At 51.8% G+C, this 20,821-nt stretch overlaps 1 protein-coding gene across 4 annotated transcripts in view; it reads right to left on the bottom strand.

The window, feature by feature from the left end:
• SLCO2B1 (solute carrier organic anion transporter family member 2B1) overlaps positions 1-20,821 on the bottom strand; it is a 46,973-nt gene that overhangs the window by 4,504 nt on the left and 21,648 nt on the right. For all 4 annotated transcript variants that reach the window (XM_060605611.3, XM_060605608.3, XM_060605609.3 and 1 more), the window contains 4 exons: positions 12,067-12,169; positions 8,260-8,617; positions 5,208-5,373; positions 640-803 (listed from right to left, as the gene is read on the bottom strand). In XM_060605611.3, coding sequence (XP_060461594.3) covers positions 640-803; positions 5,208-5,373; positions 8,260-8,617; positions 12,067-12,169 — 791 coding nt within the window. The remainder of the gene's footprint in view (positions 1-639; positions 804-5,207; positions 5,374-8,259; positions 8,618-12,066; positions 12,170-20,821) is intronic.

Below are 20,821 nucleotides of genomic sequence, written 5' to 3'. Positions count from 1 at the left end.
TCCCCTTATTCCAGCCCCCACCCTAGGAATGCTGACTTTGGCCTTAGGTAACAATTTGTCGGTCCCAGCAGGCACCCTCAGGACAAAGGCCAGAAAGAACATGAACCAAGAAGCAGTGCTCTGCGTGGGCTGGGTCCACAGTGGACAGGCAAGTGCTTATTGACTTGAAGGCTCATGAGCCACAACTTACAGGGCTTGGTTTTCTGGGTGTACGTCCTGTGGCCCACTCATCACAGGTAGGGTGGGGGCGGGGAGTCGGGGGACACTCCACTTTCTCCTTGCTGTGCCTGGGTGGCCAGGGCAGGGCCTTAGGTGTGGCCTCCCGTCCCCTGAGGCAAGTGAGGACCTGGGCTCTGGTGCTGGCACCAGTACTATTCCGCCCAGCGGCTGTGACAAGACCTGGGGCTGACATCTGACTCTCTCTGAGCCTCGGTTTTCCTATCTGTAAATGGGGAGGAAACTTCACTTTAGCAGGTTGCCATGAGGACGAAGACGGGGCAGCGAGAGCCTGGCCTGTTGCGGGGGGCCCAGCACACCCGAGTGGCCTCCTTCTTGGAACCCCTCCCTCAGGATTCCTTGTCCTGCCTAGGGTTAAGGACTTCTTGGTATCCACCAGGTGTGGCCTGCCCCTGCTTTCACCTTAGGATGAGCATGAAGGAGGGTGTGTGGGTGAGACTGGCCAGTGCCGCACCCAGGCTGACCAGGAACATGAAGGGCAGCACCAGGTGGCTGCAGGCGGAGTCGCAGGAGCCCGCGGGCACAGGGCCTCCCCCTACCACGCAGCTGCAGTTGGCGTAGAAAACCTAGGGTGGGGAGGGGGCAGAGAAAAGCCTTCAGGAGCCTCCAAGGACAAACAGCTGGCCCAGGCCCCAGAAGGCCCCAGAAGGCCCCAGAAGGCCCCAAGGGCACGAGCCAGCTGGGGTGGAGCTGGCTGGAGGCTGGGATTTCTGACCCTTGCAGCCAAGCACGACCCTGGACACGCACGGTTCACACACACATGGGCTGAGGCTGCCGGGAGAGGGAAGTGGTGAACAGAAAAGAGAGAGGGGCCTGGAAGAGCATCAGCCCCACCACACTCACATACACCCACACTCACACAATCATACACATACACACCACACACTCTCTCTCCCACACACCACAGTCCCACAACATACACTCACACACCCACCCACACACATACATCCACACTCACCCAGTCACATACACACATGCACATGTGCACACACACTCTCTTTCTTTCACCTGGTAATGCCAGAGTGTTCCAAATTCCCGACTGTCTGCACAAGGAATCAAAGTAACAGAGTGTTTTGGGGAAGGAACTCGGATTTTCCAGCTCAGCGTTCCTCTTCCAGGGCACTGGGTTCCAGACTAGACTCTCAAGGGGAAATGGAAATTTCTCTCCAAAAGGATGGAGAGATGCAGACAGCACAGCGGGCACCCTGGCTCAGCACGTGAAGGGCAAGGAAGGCTTCTTGGAAGAAGGGCGTTGGATTTGGGTCTTGAGGAATGAATAGGAGTTTTCCAAGAGGAAAACTGAAATGAGGAGAGGGAAGGTCAAATGCAAAATCCCATGAAAGTGGCAGGAAAGAACCTAGCAAATCTTTCAGTGAGCCTGTGGCAGAGCATGCACGCGGGAGAGGGCAGAGGGGAGGCGCTCCAGGATTGCGTTGGGAAGACATGGTGAACAGCTTGGGACACAAAAGAGGAACCTGGACTGCTGTTTCCAGAAACACAGTGCACCAGCACCCTGCCAATCATACTGCCAGCAACTTAAAATGCTGGATGAAGTATTGAAAACATTGTCCTGAGTGCATCCATGAGCTGGCAGAAAGTGAAAAATACTCGGGTTAGTACTAAGAGCCTGGAATCCAGGGAGGTGAGCAGAATCTGGAAATAAGCTTTGACCGCGATATGCTTGTGGAACTTGTACTAGGGAGTACAGCTTTCTGAGGTCTGGGGGCTTCAGGGCCAGAGGATAAATCTTAGCCCTCCTTCCTGCCAGGGTGAAGTCTACTAGGAGACCCCCAGAAAACTGGGACCCCTCCAGAGGCTGAGGTCTGAGTAGAAGCTGACTCCTTTTCAAACTGTAAGGAATGGCCCCTAGGCTGGCCCAAGGGTGTGTCTGACTGTAGCCCAAATTCCCACCCCCTGCCGTGGCCTGGAAAACTTCCAGCCTAGGATTCTTTCAAAAGTGGTCTAGACTGCCAGTGCCCTCAGGCGCCTCACAGGAGCAAAGCAAGCCAGGAAGCCTAGGCTTCTCTTCCCCATAGATCAGAGTTTCTGACCGGGTGCCCCAGGGACCCTCGGCCTCTGCTGGGAGACAGGTGTGCAGGGATGGGTCCCATCAGCCCTCGAGGGGGTCTGGTCGGCCTGGGGCAGCCTCTCACCTCCAACCCTGGCGGCCTCAGACACTTCCCATTGTGGAAAGGGTTGGGAGGCCCTGAGCTGGACCCTGGGAGCCTTGGGAAGATTGTAAGCTTGGAAGGGACAAGACCTGACAGTACAAAAGCTGCTCTGGCCCCTGGGAGGGGACGGCCCGGGGAGGGGGAGGGTGGGGGGCGCGAAGACAGGCCAAGATGCCCCATGTGGAGAGAGTGGTAGGGAGGCAGGAGGAGGGGGCGGAGAATACAGAAAAGGGTTTTGATTTGAGAGCTATTTAATAGATAAAATTAGGGCAAGGCAAAAGAGAGAAAGAGAGAGACCTGGGATTCAGGCTTGGGTAACTGGGTGCTCTTTCCATTGCCTCACAGAGCTCCTGCACGCGCTAAGGCTGAGCACACACCATTTGGACCTTTGCCTACAGGCTAAGCAGCCCACCAGTTTCAATGGAGGGACAGGTAAGGAGAGAAATATGCGAAGGCAAGATTACTGGAAGAGAAATCACCTGCCCCCGTGCCTTTTCTGGGGAGCAGAAGATTGCAGGGGTGGACAAAAAGTGAGAGGCCTTTCTCTTGGGGTTTTCCCAGCCCTCGTTCACATTCATCTAATTCTGGCAGGAAGTTCTTCCTATGGATGACTTCAGTCTCTCCAGCTGCCTCTGATTCTCACTCCCCAGGGGGATTCAGCCTTACCCCCTGAGCCCCAGATCCCACCAAGCACCCACCTCTTTCCATCTTTCTCCTGGTCCTTTACGTGTTCATAAATGGTTACTGAGTGTAGCCATGCTGGGTGCTGACTGACCCAGCCCTGAGCCCATGAGCTCACCATCGACCTGGAGAGGCAGGCCAGAGACTATTCCAGGCCAGGGCGACAGTTCCTGATGCTGACCAGGGCCCAGCTGCACCTTCCCCCAAATACTATACCCAGACACAACCTCTGAGGATGCTCTGGGGAGGGGGCTGGGGTGGGAGGCCAGAACCCTGGGTTTTAATCCCAGCTCTGGCACTAAGGCTTTGGGCAATGCCTAATCCTTCCCTGGGCTTCCATTTCTCATCTGTATAATGGACTTAGCAGGAGTGTGTATCACCGAGTGCTTAAAATGTCCCAGCCACTAGGCACGCTAAGTGCTTTTCGTAGGTTATGTCATATGGCTCTTCACTTGCTATTCAGTGAATTCAGCTGAGGCAAGCATTTGGCACAGTGGCTAGTATACAGTGGGTACTCATTATGATCACCTACATTTTGTAGACCAGGAAACTGAGGCACAGATCAAATAATTTGCCTAAGGTAACAGAGCCAGTTATAGGTAGAATAGGGATTCGAACTGGGTGGCCTGGCCTTAGTGCTCAGGGGCCCATATCCACAAACGTTTACTGTTCTCTTGGGGATCTTGCCTCAGCTGGCAGGGCCTGGGGTCCTCTGGAAGGGTCTTAGGGAGATCAAACCAGGCAAGAACAGTGAGTGCTAAGGAGGCCCAAGGCCTGGGATTATGATTATTGCAAATACAGTTTGCACAGCCCAGGTGGCTCCTGTTGGTTCTGAAACCCCATTGACCAGGTGCTTTACTCTGCACTAGCCGTGGGGTCCAGGTCTCTCTACTTGGAGGAACCTTGGGCTTAGATGCTGATACCCAGCAGGATGCAAAGGCAGAGGTTCTGCATGACAAAGGTGGGGAGCCCTGGAGACAGGGACATGGTGTCATAATGACCAGCCTGACACTGTACCCCCCCCCCCAGCACCTCCCCACACACACACATACACACATGTTAATCTACAGCCTGGGGGCCTGAGGAAGGCTGATATTATCCTCATTTGTCATTAGGGGGTACTGAGGAGAAAGGGAAAGAGGAGTGGCTAGTCTCGGTGACTTTTTTAAGGCTCACAGAGTGCACGCTGATGATTATTCTGCCCTCTCTTCCCTGCTGGGAGTCCCTTGAGGGTAGGGCCTCTTGCCTCTGGGTCTTCAGTCCCCAGCACAGGGCCTGGCACAGAGGAGGGATTCTGCGAAGGTTTGTTGACTGACTTGTTGACCGACCGGGCTCACTGTGCCAGCCTCCCCACCGTCTCCCTGTCTCCTAGCCTGCACTCTGCTCACCTTCCTCCACACTGTGGTCTCAAGTGTGATCAGACACAGATCGGACCCTGTCACTTGCCTGCTTAAAACCTATCCAAGGCTCCCCATCACTCTCTTGATACGGTCCCTACTGGTGGCCTGGCATTCAAGGTTCTTCTTTGCCCGGGCCTCGCTTTCCCTCTTTGAAACCTTATGCTTCTGCTCCAACAAGTTCTTTGCAGTTTCTTGAAACGCTGTGTGCATGTGCCATGTGCATGTGCTCGCTCTCAGACTCTGCTTCTGCTGCTCCCCCTGCCTGGAAAGCCCTTTCCTAGTTTGCTCACTCATCCTTGAAGATCCAGCTCAAAGGCCACTTCCCAGAAAGCCTTCCAGGACCCTTCTAGGCAGGATGTATCTTCTTCTATCCTTGTCTGTACTTGTGGGGACCCTTTTTCCTGCCTACCACCACCCCTGGAATTCCTGACTTGTTTCCTTTTGCCTCTCTCCTGCACAGACAGCTGGAGCCAGATCTGGTTCACCCCTGTGCTCTGGGGCCTGGCCCATGGCTGGGCCCAGACTGGCGATAAAAGTTTATTGTGATAATAATGTTCTACATCGGCCAACAGAAGGAGACAGACTGGCCAACAGATAGACAGATGGAAAAACCACAGAATGAGAATGTTCAAAGATGGAGAGTGTGATGGGTGCACAAAGACAGGGAGGGGTGGAGAGCCCCAGGGAGGCAGAGGGAGCCGTCAGAGGCCGGACCCACCTGGCTTTTGTCCAGAGCCTCCTGGACCACCCGGCTTGTGCAGCCTGCCTGGCAGGGTGTGAGGTACTCCACATGGGTGCTGGGGTCGCAGATAGGGTTAAAGTCGTCCAATGGACAGGAGCAATTCCCTCTGCAGGCTGGAAACTGTTCTAGTCCAGGCAAGTTGCTGGGGGGAGAGAAAGCCGGCAGAGTTAGCCTGGATTCCTGGCCCCCTCACCCCTGCAGCCCAGCTCCCCACCCCAAGAGCGATGCCCAGATGTTTCAACTCCACTCAGAGATTTGTTCACTGTCAGGGCTGTTCCATGAAGGTGCAGTGGTGGGCAACTTGCAATGGAGATGTGCAAGCAGGGAGATGAACTAGAAGCTGCGGGAGGCCTCCCAATGGGAGAAGCAGGGAGCACGGTCAGATGGAGGCCTCTGAGACCCCTTCTAGCCCCAACAGCCTACAAGACTTTGAATTTTTGCAAGCATCTCCACTCTTCAGTGGCCCTTCTTTAGGGAACACAAGATAAACTCATCCCAGAATTTAGTCTCAGATGAAAAGTGCTTTTTTCTTGATGAGCTGGATTGCTTCCTCTTCTTAGAAAATTCTAGTTATGTGTGTTAGGACCAGTCAGGGCACCTGACTAGCTGCAGGATCACTGACCTGTCCCTGCCTCTCACTGGGCCTCAGTGTCTCCCTTAGCTCAGCTGGGGACCCCCTCCTATCACCATCCTGTAGTTTCACAACCTCTCAGCTCACATCACTACCCTGTTCACTGTGGCTACTGCAGGACTTAGTCCCGCCAATTCCCTCTGGAGGGCCTGCCCCCAAGTCCCAGGAGTGCCCCCACTCTAGTCAGCTGGGGCAAGATGGGGTGGACAGGGGCAGGAGATCAGAAGAGAGGATGAGTTCAAGGGGTAAGTCACCCTGGGAGAGGTGCAGAGGGGGCCCCTGGGACTCAGAATGTGACCTGACTTCATAACTAAGAGGGAGAAAACCTGCCAGGGAACCTATGGCCAGGCTACAGAGGAGGCCAGAGTGGTCCTGTGGGCTTAGGGTGGGTATGGACAGAGTGGCAGGCCTGGCCAGCTTTGTGCCATCCCGGTTCCCTGGAGAAGAGGCCCAGCAGGGTCAGGGGAAGTGAGTAGGACAACCGTTGAGTCAGCCAGCCTGTAGCCAGAGTTGGGACGGGGTGGGAGAGCATCAGGGCAGAGGTGAGTTCTACTCCTTCTCCTTCCCTCAGGTAGGGGTCTGCCTCCAACAGTGTGTGTGTGGGGGGGGGGGGGGCGGGGTGTGGAGATCATCTCTCCCTCCTTTTCTGCCAGGCAGGGGAGGGAATGGGCTGGCACTGCTGGAACTGAGGCTGCACCAGGGGACTCCATCCAGGGGCAGACACTCATCAGGAAGGCCGAGTGGATGAGAGCTGGGGGCTCTTCCTCAGCGCCTTGCTCCTGTGGGGAGAGCCCTGGCTTCAGGCTCGGCCCCTCCCAGCTGGACAGCTCTGGGTGGGTGACTTCACCTCTCTGAGCCTCTCTATCCTCATCTGTGAAATGGGGATAATGATAGGACCCATCTCAGAGATCCTGTGAAGATTCAATGAGACAGAATATGGGAAGAACTGGGCGGGACGCTGGGAGCATGGGAGACCCTCAGTTCTTCGCAGCTGTAAGTATCATTAGTTGGGCTGGAATATGAGAAATTTTCCTTAATTTGCTCAGTTTGTCCCAAAAGGCTTCTTCAATGAATTAGAGCCCAAAGCTCAGTTGAGTGAATTGCACAAAGAGGAGAACACAGTGAGATGAGATGTCAGAATCAAGGTGAGAGGCAGAAGGGAAGGGAAATTGGCATGTGTGCTAGGTGACTTTTTTCCATTTCCTTTTTGCAAAACTGGTGCTAAAATATCCATTTGCTCTTTACAAATCATTTAAAGGCTCTGGCTCGCTCCTCAAACAGGGGACTTTAGAGGGCCTGGCTAAAGTTCCACCAGCCGTGCCTTGAACAAGGGCTCTGCAGACAGGAGGCAGCAGAGTCGCCTCAATGGGAAAAGAAGGGAGAAGGAAGGAGGGGAAGGGAAAGGGAGATGGGGGAGAGGTTTTATTGTGGGACCAGGGACAGAGGGAAGAGCTGAGCATTTCTGGGCCCTGAGCTGTGCCTCCTGCAGGTGGGGAGAGATGGCATGTGGGTGGAGGGAGGAAGTGCCCAGAGAGAGGTGGGCACGGAGACAACTGGGGAATTCTAGCTGCATCTTGGGCCAGCCTGAGCCTGGAGCAGTTCCCGGGAAAAGTGAAATCATTCTGAAGAGGCAGCAATGTATCTTCCAACATCCTCTCGAAGACAGACCCCACTGGGAGAGGGCATTTGCCTGCGGCAGGGTGGGGGGACAAAGAGATGGAGAAGGGAGATAGGCATCAGAGGCTTTCCTCCTGGTACTGCCCAGATGTGGAAAAAGAACTCTATAAAGGTTTAAGGTCGTGGGACAACAGAATTTTAGTTGCCAGGCTCTAAAAACCCCAAATCTTTGAGGTCTGTAAGCCAACTCTTTCCTAGAGCTTAAGCCCCTTCTGCAGCATCCATGATAGATGGCTTCCAGCCCCCTGCTCACCCCCTCTCTCTATACTCCTGCCCCCCCTTTCCCAGGGATGGAGAGTATGCAGGCTCCCAGGCCAGCCTTTCTTCTGGCCAGAAACAAAGTGTTCCTCAGGCTGAGCTGGGTCCTGCTCTCTGACGTGGCCTCTGTCTCACCTCCCCTTGGCTCACAGAGCTTGGCCACTCTGGAGATGCCATCCCCACAAGTGGCTTTGCCCTGCCTTGGCTTCCATCTCTCCGCAGACCCAAACTGTCTTGTCTGTGACGTTCCCTGCCCCTTCTAGTGATGTCTAACACCTTCACTGGAGACCCGGAGACAGAAGCCCCACTGCTCTGAAGGTAGGTGCGGAGGGGAGGAGAAGGTGCTGGTGGAAAGTGAGATTTGAGGTAGATGGGTCCCCTAATTCATCTGGCCTTGTCTTGGCCCCCTCCCTGACACGTCTCCCCGCCTGCTTATGCTCACGCGCTCTCGCATACACTCACCCAGGCTCGTGGGTGATGCCTGCAATCTGGTGGGTAGGGCAGCCCATGAAAAAGAGGGGCAGGCTGAGAAGTAAGCAGAACAGCGCCCCCAGCAGGCAGAGGGCTCCACAGCGCATGGGGCCCAGGTGGAGGCGCTTGACCAGCATGCCCCCGACCACGATGCCTATAATGGCCGATGGGATGGTGAGGCCGCCTATGAGCAAGTTGGCGTAGGACGCTGTGATGGAAAACTGGCGCTCCAGGAACTTGGGCAAGAAGGTGGCCATGCCTGCCACCATGGATGACATGCACACCTGAGACAGGACCACCAGCAGGAAGATGGGGTGGCGCAGGGTCCGCAGCAGCACCCTGGGGAACACTGTTGGGGAAGCGGGGAGAAGGTCAGAGTGGGCAGGCCAGCCATTCTTTCATTTCTGTCCCATCCTGCCCTGTTCAGTTTAGACAGATCTATTCCTTCCATCCCATCTCATTTCATTCTACTGCATTCGCTTCTATCCCATTACAATGGACTCCTGTCCATTTAATTCTATTCTGCTTTTGAAACTCAGTTTCATTACATTCCATTGAGTTAGATTGCACACTATTTAATCATGCTTCTTTCCGTTTGATTCTATCCAAACTTTGATTCCATGTAGTTCTATTGGATTCTAGTTCATTCATCTCATCCCACCTCATTCCATTTCTACCCATTCACATCGTAGTTTTCCCACTTAGTCCTTTTCATCCTGTCCTGCTCTAGCTCTTTCCAAGCCAACCTGGCCCTTCGTCTTCCCTCTGGTGTCCCCAGCACAAAACAGAAATAGTTATATTTCTCCATAGCACTTTACCTAACATACCACATGTTTCACTCACTCAGCCAGTTTCTAGTCGCTCCACTAGAATATAAACTTCTTTTAGAGCAGGGGGATTTTTGACTGTTATGTTAATTGCTGAATCTCCAGAGCCTGGGGCATAGCAGACGCTCAATAAATATTTATGGAATAAAGGAGGGAATGAACAAATGGACAAACAGGCCCATATATGATCAACTATCAAGATGCTGGAGCAGGACCAAGACCTCCAGAGAAGGAGAACACTGAGCAGGCTCAGTGCTGGGTGGCTTCTCAAGGCAGGACAGGGGTAGGGCCTGAAGAACGGGTCTGAAGGAAAAGGAATCCCTATAGGGACGCAGCAGGGACAAAGGCACGGAGAAAGGCATAGAAGTGACGGGTCTGGCTTTGACGACCTCCCCGGTCTCCTTTTAGCTCCTAAACTGATGTCCAGCATACAGGTTTCCTCACTGCAAATCTGCTAACCCAAAGGGCATGTAACATGGGGTAAGTCTGAAAGAGCTTCGGGGCCTTCATCAGCTGGGGCAGCCAGGGTGACAGCCAAGAATGCTTCCTGTTCTAACATGCGCAACTCTCTCTCCAGTAACATCAAAAGAGAAAAGACGTGTTTCTGCCTGCAGGAGGGGAGGTGGAAGTTAACTGGAGGCGTAGGGGAGAGAGGAGGAAAGGCCTTTCCAAGATCAGAGGAGCGAACGGGACTGGTAGGGAAAGACAGCCATGGGGCTCTTCTGGGCCAAGTGGGGGTCCCTTTTGTTCCTGCAGTGGCAGGACCAGGGCCTCTGTCACTTGAGATCTCTATCTGTCCTTAGAGCATGGCCAGAGCACAGTCAGCTGGCCCTCTGGCCCTCTGGCCCTCTGGCCCTCTGGGCCAGGCCAGGAACTGTTTCCTTAGGCGCCAGAAAATAAAGACAAATCATCTAGGCAGGGTGGGTAGGAGCTGGGGCTGTGGAATCCCCCTTCCTTGTCCCAGGCCTGCTTCCTGTCCTGAGTCCCTGCCACGCAGCGCATTCAGCCAGCACTTGGAATGAGAAGGTATCACATGTGGCCTTTACCCCAAACAGCTGCTCTGGCCTCCTTCCCTCCCATGAGCTACCCTGGCCAGGACTGGCCTCATTGTACAGACGGTACCATAGAACTCACCCAAGTTCACCTAGAGAGGCCAGGCCATGGCCAGGAGTTTCCAGAGGTTTCCTAACTCCGAATGTAAAGGTCATTCTGTCTGCTATTACCTCCCCTGCCTCTCCCACATTCCTGTGCCCCCTCTGGTTGCCTGACTCCAGAGGTCTGTCTCCTTGTTTCTATCCCATTCTCCTGTGCTAATCATTGCAGTGCACTTTGTACCCATCCTCTATCTCTCTTCAACATCTTCAGCCTATCCCTAGAACAGATGGAAAATTCCTAGAGGCAGGGCTATGCCTTTCACTTAGATAGGGATACCTAAAGGGGAACTCCAGGGGCAACTCCATTAGGTAGCTACCTCCCTTAGCTGAGTACAGTGTCTCCTCTATCACATAAGCTAGGGCTTCTCCCCATTCAGAGACCATGTCTTTCTTATCAGACAGGAGCCTCTCACAGCTCAGAGGCCAGGTCTTCCCTCACTTTAGGGACTATGTTTCTCCCATTTGTCAAGGGCCTCCCTTAACTCAACAATAGTATCTCTCCCATCAGACAGGGGCCTCCTCCAGCACAGAGGCCACCTCTCCTCCATTAGACAAAGCATTTTCTCCCTCCATTCAGGGTCTATGTATCCTCCATTAGACAGCCCCCCACCCCACCCCCCAGCACAGAGATTGTGTCTCTCTCATTGAATAGGATCTCTCCCAGCACAGGGACTATGTTTCCCCCAGACAAGGACCTTCTCTAACTCAGGGACTGTTTTCCCCTAAGAGTTTAGGCCTCCTGCAGCTAAGGGCCATGATTCCTCCTCCCTCTGGCTCCCCCATGGTCCCATATGGTCAAGGCCAAACCTCAGGTCACAATGATCTCCCCAGAACTCAGCAGTAAAGCTCAGAAGTCAAGCTTGCTGACCAACTTCAGGGCCTATGGCTAGCCCTGCCTCAATCTCCTCTAGGCTCATGGAGAAGCTGAAACAGCCAGAGACTATCTGCCCAGGACACCCATTCCAGGATCCAATTTCAGTGATTGGCCCCAGCTTCTCTTTGGGCAGAAGCCAAAGTAGTGATTAATAAACTCTCCTATGGAGAGTGTGCTGGGGCCTTCCAGCAGCTGTGGGTGATCTGAGGTTAGGAAGTCAAAGCCCCTCCTGTCTCTAGGCCCAACCCCGTGGGGTCCAGCTCCCTCCCCCGCCCCCCCGCCCACATGTCCTGGGGATACTGAAGAACTGGGGGCTGGATTACTGGCATCCCAACAACAAGTCTTAGGACACACTTCCAAGAATTGGGCCTAATTTACTTCCTCTTTCAAAAGTCCTCAGTGGGGGCAGGGATGGGTGTTGAAGCAAACCCTGTGGTTATCACCCTCCTAAACCATAGGCAGCTCACCTTACTGTCCCAGGACATGGTCAGAATAATAGCAATAGGGCACGGGTGGTAATCGAAATAATAATTGCACCTTATATAAGTAAAGTTGTTTTTTTTTTTTATATTATACAAAAGGCTTTCCATTCATCACCCCATTTGCTTCTCCTAATAGTCCTTGAGAGAAGCAGAGCAAGGATTATTGGCCCTGAGGGTTCAGAGAGCTGAGAGGAGGGAGAGCCAGGCTTGTTGGGGGAAGGAGAGGAGTAGCACTTGAGCTTGACCTAGAGGGACAAGGAAGATTTTGATAGATAGCAATAAAAACTGATGTTCCAGCCAGAGGGGATCATATAAGCAAAGACTTACAGGAGCGTATGGTGCTCATGAGGGGCCTGTAGGTGTGAAAGATAAATCAAGAAGGGCAGGAAGGGGCTGGATCCCGTGCAGCCTCAAATGCCCCTCTGGGCCCCTTCCCCATATCCTGGCCTGAGCTCTCTTACCTTTGATAAACTGGATCACAGTCAGGTCTGGTGCAATCTGGACTAGGCCATCCTGCTTCTCTAGAGGTTCCTGCAGACTCTGCTCAGAGGGAGAATCTTCACCCTGGAAGACACACAACCCAGGCAGTCAGCTGGATGCCAGACATTCTGCCCAGATATGCCTGTTGGTGCGGAAACACTCTGAAGAGAAGAGGGTATGGGGCTGTCAACTCATTGGGAGCAATAGGGGCCAGCAGTGTTCCATTTATTCTTGGCTCTGAACAGGCCTGCTGGCTGGGGGTGAGACCTCTCTGGTGCCTCAACACCCTGTAAGACCTCAGGACCTTTGCTTCACCTTGGTGGGGGAACCCTAAGAAAGGCTGAAGTTGAGTGTCTTGCTAATCCAGCAAGATGGGCATTCAGAGTAGAAGGTAAGTTGATTTGAAGAGAAAATAACGATCTTACATATACATGTACGTCCAAGTCAAACCTTGTTCAGGGTCTCTCTTCTGCTGGGCTCTGAGCTCTGCAAGAGCTCAGGGATCATCTTTATCTTATTCTCTGTTGAAACCTTGGTGCCTAACATAGGGCCTGAGGTAAAATAGTGGGCATCTGATAAATATCCATGAAAAGAAGAAACGCAACAGATGTCTCTAACAGGCAATGGGTGCGGCCAATGCTGGCCTCTTGGAAGAAAAATGAGATCAAAAGGAGATGCTAATGTGATGTAGGCAAGCTTGTACACTGCTCAGAAGTAGGTTCAGTTTGGTTCGGAATAGGGCAAAACGTCCACACTGAGTACCCCAGGGGCCTAGCAGAATGGGGATTCCAGGATATGCCAGGCCACCAGTATGTGGGCTCCTGCTCCATCCTCCCTGGGACCTGCAAAGGAAGGGGTCTTACACTTCACACCTGAGCAAAGAAGCTGCGAAGTGAGGTAACTTGCTCAACATTGCACAGAACTATGATCTGAGCTCAAGCTTACCTGAGTAGAAAACTCATGCCTTATCCACTAAGCCCTGTGAGTTGGAGGCCCTGATGCAAGACAGGCAGAATTGGGAGGCACCTTTGTGGTGTTATGTGGAGGGGCCTGAGAGCCCACACTTTGGGTCTTACCCACTCTGGGTAAGTTACCGAGGGTCTGTTATTCATTTATACCTTCGAGTTGTGCTGACACAGCAGCCACCGGCCATGTGTGGTCACTGAGCACCAGGATTATGTCTTGTCCAAACTGAGATGTGCCATGAATACCAAATACAGGCTGCATTTCAAAGACTTCGTATGAAAAAGATGGGAAAATACCTCGTCATTAGTTTTTTTCATATTTATGATGTGCTAAAATGAGAATATTTTAGATATAGTGGGTTAACTTAATTATTAAAATTAATGTCTTTAACTTTCGAATGTGCTGCCAGAACATTTAGAATTACATATGTGGTTCACATAATATTTCTTTTGGACACACTGTCTTTAAGAAAATCAGAGAATCTCCTTACACCTTTCTTAGTCCTAGCTAAGCTATGGAGGGCAGTGCAGGAAGGTCCTGGGACCCCAGGGAGGGGTACTAGGCCTGGGGTACTTCCCAGAAATAGAAGCAGGAAGCAGGAAGGGCTAAGGTAAACTATTAACTTCCCAGCATTTCTTATCAGGGATGGAAGGACAGGCTCGACCTTTGGACAGGCAGAACCTTGTGAGTTCCTTGTTTTCATGTAAACAGTAGAGTCAACCACAGTGTCTGCCTGTACAACCCGATATGGTCTACCCAGCACTTTCACATCCACTGTGTCATCTGATTCCCGTAGCAGTCTGGTGAAGGGGTTATTACCGCACCTATTTCGCAGAAAAGGAAACTGAGGCCCCAGAAGGGGAAGTGTCACCTGGGGAGCAATGGGCAGAGCAGGTTCTCAAATGTGGGTCCTATAGTACCACACTGTCTCATGCTGTGAAAAAGAGCATGGGGTTTGGAGACAAGAGGGGAGGGGCAGACCTTCAGGAGCTGGGAGGTCAGGGAAGGCATCCAGGAGAAGTGAGGTTTGAGATTTGTGGACTGGAAGGAAGAGGTTATTTGAAGCAAGGGCATAGTCTAGCAGGAGTGTGGCTGGGGCAAGGGGTCTATCAGTGCACAAAGTGATGGGGAAGCCATCCTGACTATGGGTAAGAGTTGCTGGGGCAGGAGCTGGGCGGTTGGGAGCGCCATGCTAAGGGACTTTACTTGGGCCTTATCTGGTAGGTACTGGGAGCACTGACCTAGCTCCAGTCCTGTGTTCTCCACAAGTTCCCGCCTCTCTCTCCAGATCTGTTCTGAGAACTCCTGACTAAGAGCCAGCTCCTGAAACCGAAAGCCTTGTGATTTGGAGTTGGACACATCTGGTTGTGGTTTGCCCAGGTCAGCAGGCCTGCGCTAGTGACCTGGTTAGAACTTCCCCTCTCGGGGCCGTGTGTTGACTGCTGCAAGCCTGCAGGACATCGGACACCATGTGTGGTCCCCCACATGAAAGGACCCTGTCTGCCGGGCCTCAAGGGAGTCATCCTCAGAGGAAGCTGGGTTCCTGGAAAGCTCTATGTGGAGCTGTGACCCCAGCCCCATGGAGCCACGCTGATCCTGGCAGGTGATGCCCTCAGCTTCCATCACAGGTGGCCATGGCAAGCAGCCACAGGGAATGGGGTTATCTGCTAGACTTCCTACCTGCTGCGGGAGGGAGGTCGTGTTTCTAGCAGAGTGCCTAGAGATCTGAGCTTCACAGAAGATTGTGACATGCTTCGGGCTTTCTCGTATTGAGATCCGTGCAACAGGCCATGCCTCTCTTTTCCCTTTGACTACCAGAAAGCTCAGAACCAAATAAGTGGTTCAGTTATAACAACTGACTTCATCTTTGTGGTCCATGCTCCTATGTTTCTCTCTCTCATTCTGGCAAACTTTTGCTGCTGTTTCTATTTTCTTGCTTCTTGGTCTCGGCTGAGCGATTCAGCCCAGGTCCTGCAATGCTCTTCCTGGGTCTGAATCCCAGCTCCACCATTCACTAGCCATGTGGTCGGGTTATTTAATCTTTCTGTAACTCGGCACCTCAGGTGTTAAATGGGGGTAATAGCTGCATCTACTTCATGGGTGGATTACAAGGATTAAATGAGATAATACATACCAAGGGCTTAGAACAATGCATGGTACAGAGTAGGCAATAGATGTCAGCCTAACTCCCCACTCTTTTATTAGCACTGTACGTGAATTTGGTGTGAGCTGTAAGAAGAATATTAGAAAAAAAAGATAATTTTTCCATTATTTTTCAAAACTCTAAAGAGCTGGCTGGAGCAGAGAAAGATACTAAGAACAAGCATTCCTGGTTGTCAGGCATTGAACAACCCACTTCACACTTTGTTTCATTCTTACAAAACCCCCAAGATGTGAACGTTGTGATTATACCCATTTTATGGATTGCAGAATTGTAAGTGCAGAGGCAGGATTCATACCCAGGCTGGTTTGGTACAGACACCATATGTCTAACTCCTGTTGCTGGCCTCCCGGTAGGCCGGCACTCAGACACCTCAGGCACCAAGGAAACTCTTGGGCCAGATCAGCTTTCAGTCAGCTCTCTTCTTTAGCCTCAGTCTCCTCGGCAGTCAAACGGAGGTATTGGACTAGATCGGTGTTTTGAAAACTGGGTTTTTAGCAGCAAAACCTTTTCCCCAATTGAAACCTCACTCCAAAGACTGGTACAAAAACACATAAAAGTAGAATCTGTCTGATTGAAGTGTGTGTGTGTGTGTGTGTGTGTGTGTGTATGTGTGTGTGTATGCGCGTGTGCGTGTGCACGTGTGTGTTCAGGGAGGTGGAAGGCCCTTAGTTCTACTGGGGACACCTCTCTTCAATCTCCATATGGTGGTACCCTTGGGGTTCTCCCTACGGTGGCACCTTTGGGGTTCTGTTGAAACCACTCAAGCAGGTCACCCCAAAGTGCCTTCCAGCCTCAGTGTTTGAGGAAGCTCTGATCTACACCAGGCCATGAAGCGGGGAGGACTCACTATAGCCCTTTGGGCCAAGACCTGGCCTTATATAGACTGGTGCAAGGTGGGGTGGTACTAGTCCAGCTCTGGGAACAACCTTGACCCTCTCTGGGCCTGAATCCCTCCATCTGTAAGATAGAGTGGGGGTTGAACTGGATGATCACACAAGACCTTCTACCTTAGAGAGTTGAGGAGGGGTGGGGGTGGGGGGTAGTCACAAGGCCTGGGTTGCTAGGGACATGAGCCAGCCTAGGCTGCTGGCAGTTACTGCAAGGGAGAGGTACCAGGCATAAGAGAGACACAAGTCACCTTGGACCTCACAGGGGCTGTAAAAGGAGCACAAAGTCCAAAGGGAACAGAAGCCTCCTAGCTGGCCGTAAGTCCTAGGCTTTAAGGGCCATTGCTACTGCCCACTCCTGTCCCCATCCTTGACCATTCTCCCAAAGAAGCACATCAGGTTAACAATTGGGAGGAAACAGATTTCACAGACTCCTAGACTCATAGGCCCAAATTGTAACCATGTAGAAATATGAATTTTTGGAGTCACAGACCATATGAGGCATAGAATCTTAGAATAATAGAACACAAGTACTTGAGAATCTTTACTAGAAATACAAAATTTAGAACTTTATAATATTAGAATCCCAGACTCTGAGAGACAGCCTAGAATGACAGACATGGAGACTCCTGGGAAATTGGAACCAAGAGAAGGTGACAGAAGCCAGCGGTGCTCAGAGGCTGGGCAGGGACAGGGGATCTCGAAGGATGAGACCTTTGTCAGCCCCTTGCCTAGACCCAAGGGTAGGCACTAAGAGGGACCTGAGGGTGTGGAGGGCAAAGGAGTGTTGCTGATTGAATGGGGTCCTAATGGGACCAGATGACCTGCTGGGGAGCCCCTGAGAGGCCATTTCTACTCCACAGGCTCTAGAGAGCCATCTGCCAGGAGTCCTGGGGCTTGACTTAGAGACTGTCTGGTTATAGACAGGGTGACTGTGGCTTGCAGAAAGGTAAGACCTGCCCTGGTTCACTTTGAGAAGGATGTCTGGTAGCCACCAGGAGGCCACAGACACATGGGCAGAATCAAAGGCAGGCAAGCAGAGCTTTTGCCCCTTCATGTCCGTGTAGCCTCCCCCATCTACCATCATATAGTCTTCTCTGTGGAGACTGTTCATGCTCCCCTCCCTGTAGGCAGAGAACTCTAAGCACCGACCCTGGAGAAACCTGAGCTGTCAGTCAGTCATCCCCCTGTCTGAGTCTGGCCTTCCTTCATTACCTGAGAGCTTCTTGGGGCAGAGGCTGTGGACGGCACCCTTTTCTCCCACAGGGAAAGGGCTCACGTACTGCTCCAGAGATAGGGAGCCATTCTCGAGGAGAAGAAGACGTCCTCGAATCTGGTAAACCCTTGTCCAATCTTCTGCCCGTTTTAGAGATAAGGAGACTGAGGTCAGAGACCTTCGCCGGGTCACACAACCCTTATATTACATACCATCACACCACCTTTAAAAACTGCATTTGCTATAGGAGGGTATTTAGGGGACCCCTGAGCCTGGGAGAAGATGCTTGAAGGGATGTGAGAAATAGCCTCCCTTCACTTTTCCCCCTGCCTGTTCCCGCTCTCTACAGAAGCTACACTTCCCATGTCTGTGGGCCTGGACTTTCTGGCTGCCAGTTCTGCCTAATTGGGCCCTTCCTCTTCGTCCATCTACCTCTTCTTCAGTGGCCTGAGTGGGCTGGGCCAGTCTGAGTAACTGCGAGTGGAGCTGGCCAAGGCAGCTTCAAGGAGGCGGGGGAACAATTCCTCCCACATCAATATTTATTGCCTGAGAGCTGCTGGAAGCAGATCATCATGTTCTCAGCCTTCGGTTCTTTTTTAAGAACCTCTCACCCCCTTCCTTCCTCACTCCCCATCCCCAATGTGCTGACAGAATGAATCCAGACAGCCAGACAGGTTCACAGCCGGGGAGCCAGGGTTTCAAAGCATCACAGAGATGCAGCTCTTAAAACCCAAATCTCTGCATCACAGCAGCTTCAACTCCAAAAACTGTGCCTTCTTAGACTTCGAGGCACACAGTATATTGCTCCAGGAATCCAACCTCAGTGTCTTCCATGACAGAACAGAATGGGGAAATGACTGGCTCAAGGTCACACAACTGACACATGCCTCACCCTTGCTTCTCCCACAGATGCCACCCCATGGCTCAAGTGGTTGTTCTCTGTTCAGATTTAAGGCCCAACTTGGAGACTGCCCATAACCAAAAACCCAGGTTCTTCTCTTTCTCTATGACTACCCCTACTTCTAAGAACTCATCTCCAAGTTCTAGGAATCCTTACCTCATTCAAATTCTGGCCTGAGCTAGGCAGAACCAGTAAGTGCCATGTGTGATTTCAAGCTGTCTTCTTCCCGTGAAACTGGTCCCTCTGCAGGGCCTGCCTTCCCCTGCCTCCAAGCCCAGCATCAGCCCAGCCCTGCACCATCTTGGATGCCCCATAGCAAAGCAGCATCGGGGCCCAAGCAGTCTTCCTCCTGGGAGGCTCCTGGACTCCTCCCTTTGGCCTGCCTCACTGCCAATGCACCGGTTCCCACCTGGACCACAGCCATGGCTGCTGCATCAGTCTCCCCACCTCCAGCCATGCCCACACATTTCCTCTGTCCCTTTCTCAGCTTAGAACCTAGTGATAGAGCCACGGGACCCCTGTTTACCCTCCTTTCAGGGCTGCCGGCTGCTCTTGAAGCTGGCAGGCAAGGCCTTTCCTGTTCTGGCCCCTACTGGCTGTTCTAATATCAATTCTCGTTGGTGTCCCATGTATATACCCTCTGCTCCAGTGGTGGTGGTGGGGGCGGTGCTGGTGGGGGCAGAGGGAGATGGGTCATGAGGGTCATAGAACAGCCAAGTTTGGGGTCAGACAGACTTGGGCTCAAATTCTAGCCTTTCTAGGTGAAGACATTTTCAGCCCTCTCTCCAAGGGCCAAACTTTCTTGCTCACATCACAGCAAGCATATTCAAATGCACCGACCTGCCTCATGAAATAGAATTATTCTTGTTGCAAAATATTCAACAGTCTTTTTTACAAATCATCTCTTTGAAATTAGAACTACTTAGCAACAAATAATTTATGATTGTGATTTCTCCACAATTACTAATAAGAAATATATAAACATAAATAAATAAGCAAATATATATGTGTGTGTGTGTATATATATATATATATATATATATATATGTATTCCTGACACAGAGCTCCTAAAACTCTTGTAAATAAGAGTGCTTAGGAGAATCTTCTAATACTTAGTCTTTGACCCCAGTTCCTGACATGGAGCCCTAAGATCTGTATAATTTCCTAAGGGCCCGGAGCATCTATCACCAAGCTCCTAAATCCCTTGGAATTTCCTGGATGAGAGGAACATCTTTTGTTCTAATGAGATGACTCTCAGTGGGCTCCTGGATGGGAAGTGGTCACCAGAAAGACCAAACCATGATTATAAGCTTAGAACTTTCAGGGCCCCCCACCCCCACCCCCAATTCTTCAGGGAGGGGAGAGGGGCTGGTAATGGAGTTAAGGACAATCATGTCTATATGGAGAAAGCCCCCCAAAAATCCTAATAGTATGGGGTTTGAGGTTGGTGAACACATCCACGTGCCAGGAGTGTGACACACCCCAACTCCACTAGGGACAGAAGCTCCTGCATTGGGGACCCTCCCAGACCCTGCCCTATGTAATCTCATCTGGCTGTTCAGCAATGCCCTTTATCATATCCCTTGTTACATAATTAGCTGGTAAATGTAAGTCCTTTCCTGAGTTCTGTGAGCTGTTAGTCTAGAAAATCATGGAATCCAAGAAGGGGGCTGTGGGAACCTGATTTGCAGCCAAGTAGGACAGAAGTTGTGGGTAACCAGGGGGTGAGCCTATTGTCTGCAAATGAAGTGGGACTTCAACTGTGAGTCTGAGCCCTAACCTGTGGGATCAGATGCTACCTCCAGGTAGACAGTGTCAGGGTTGAGTGGGACACCTTGTGGGTATTGCCGAGAATTGATCGGCATGAAGAACTCCACACATTTGGTCACAGAAACGTTGTGTGTGTGAGAACTTGGGAAACAAGAAAATCAAATGTACAGATTTTCAGAATGTCATGAAATGTGTGTGAGTATTAAAGAAAACCTGATCAAGCTGACATTACTTGTATATTGAACTTTTATGAAACGTTTCTATTTTGTCATTTTCTTTTGTGCTTTGGAGCCAATGTATTGTTTTTAGGGTCTCGTGTGTTGGTGAGTCTGTGGAAAACAAGGAGACCCCCCGACCAGTCATCTGATCTGCCCAGTGGGTCTCTTCTGAGGAAAGACCACCTGCCCCACAGCCAAGCAGGGGTTTCAGCGAGATGTCCTCCAGCACCTCATGGCTTGTTACTTATCTATGAATCTCTGTCCCCACTAGGCCATGCCTATTTTAAGGGTAGAAGCCATGTGCTGAGCTCCAGTGTCGGCCTGACATCTGGCCTAGAGGAGGCACTCAATGTGTGTTTGTCCCCTCACTGCTTCTAAAAAGGCCAGATTCATTTCAACAGCTGAACTCTTTGGCCTACTGTGTCCACACCTAGAACGCCCTTCTCTAGGCTCCCACCATCCTTCAAAGTCCAGCTCAATTTCCACCCCTTCAGAGAAGTCTTCTCAGACCCTCCCACCCATTCTCCCCTCCCCCTAGCTCTCAATATTGCTCCGGCACAGCACGGTTAGAACTCACAAAAACCATGAAGTGATGAGCAAAGAGGTGGAAAGTG

The sequence above is a fragment of the Panthera onca genome, chromosome D1, assembly GCF_046562875.1.
Source record: "Panthera onca isolate mPanOnc1 chromosome D1, mPanOnc1 haplotype 2, whole genome shotgun sequence".
Lineage (NCBI taxonomy): Eukaryota > Metazoa > Chordata > Mammalia > Carnivora > Felidae > Panthera > Panthera onca.
This window is presented reverse-complemented; position numbering and strand designations above follow the sequence as displayed.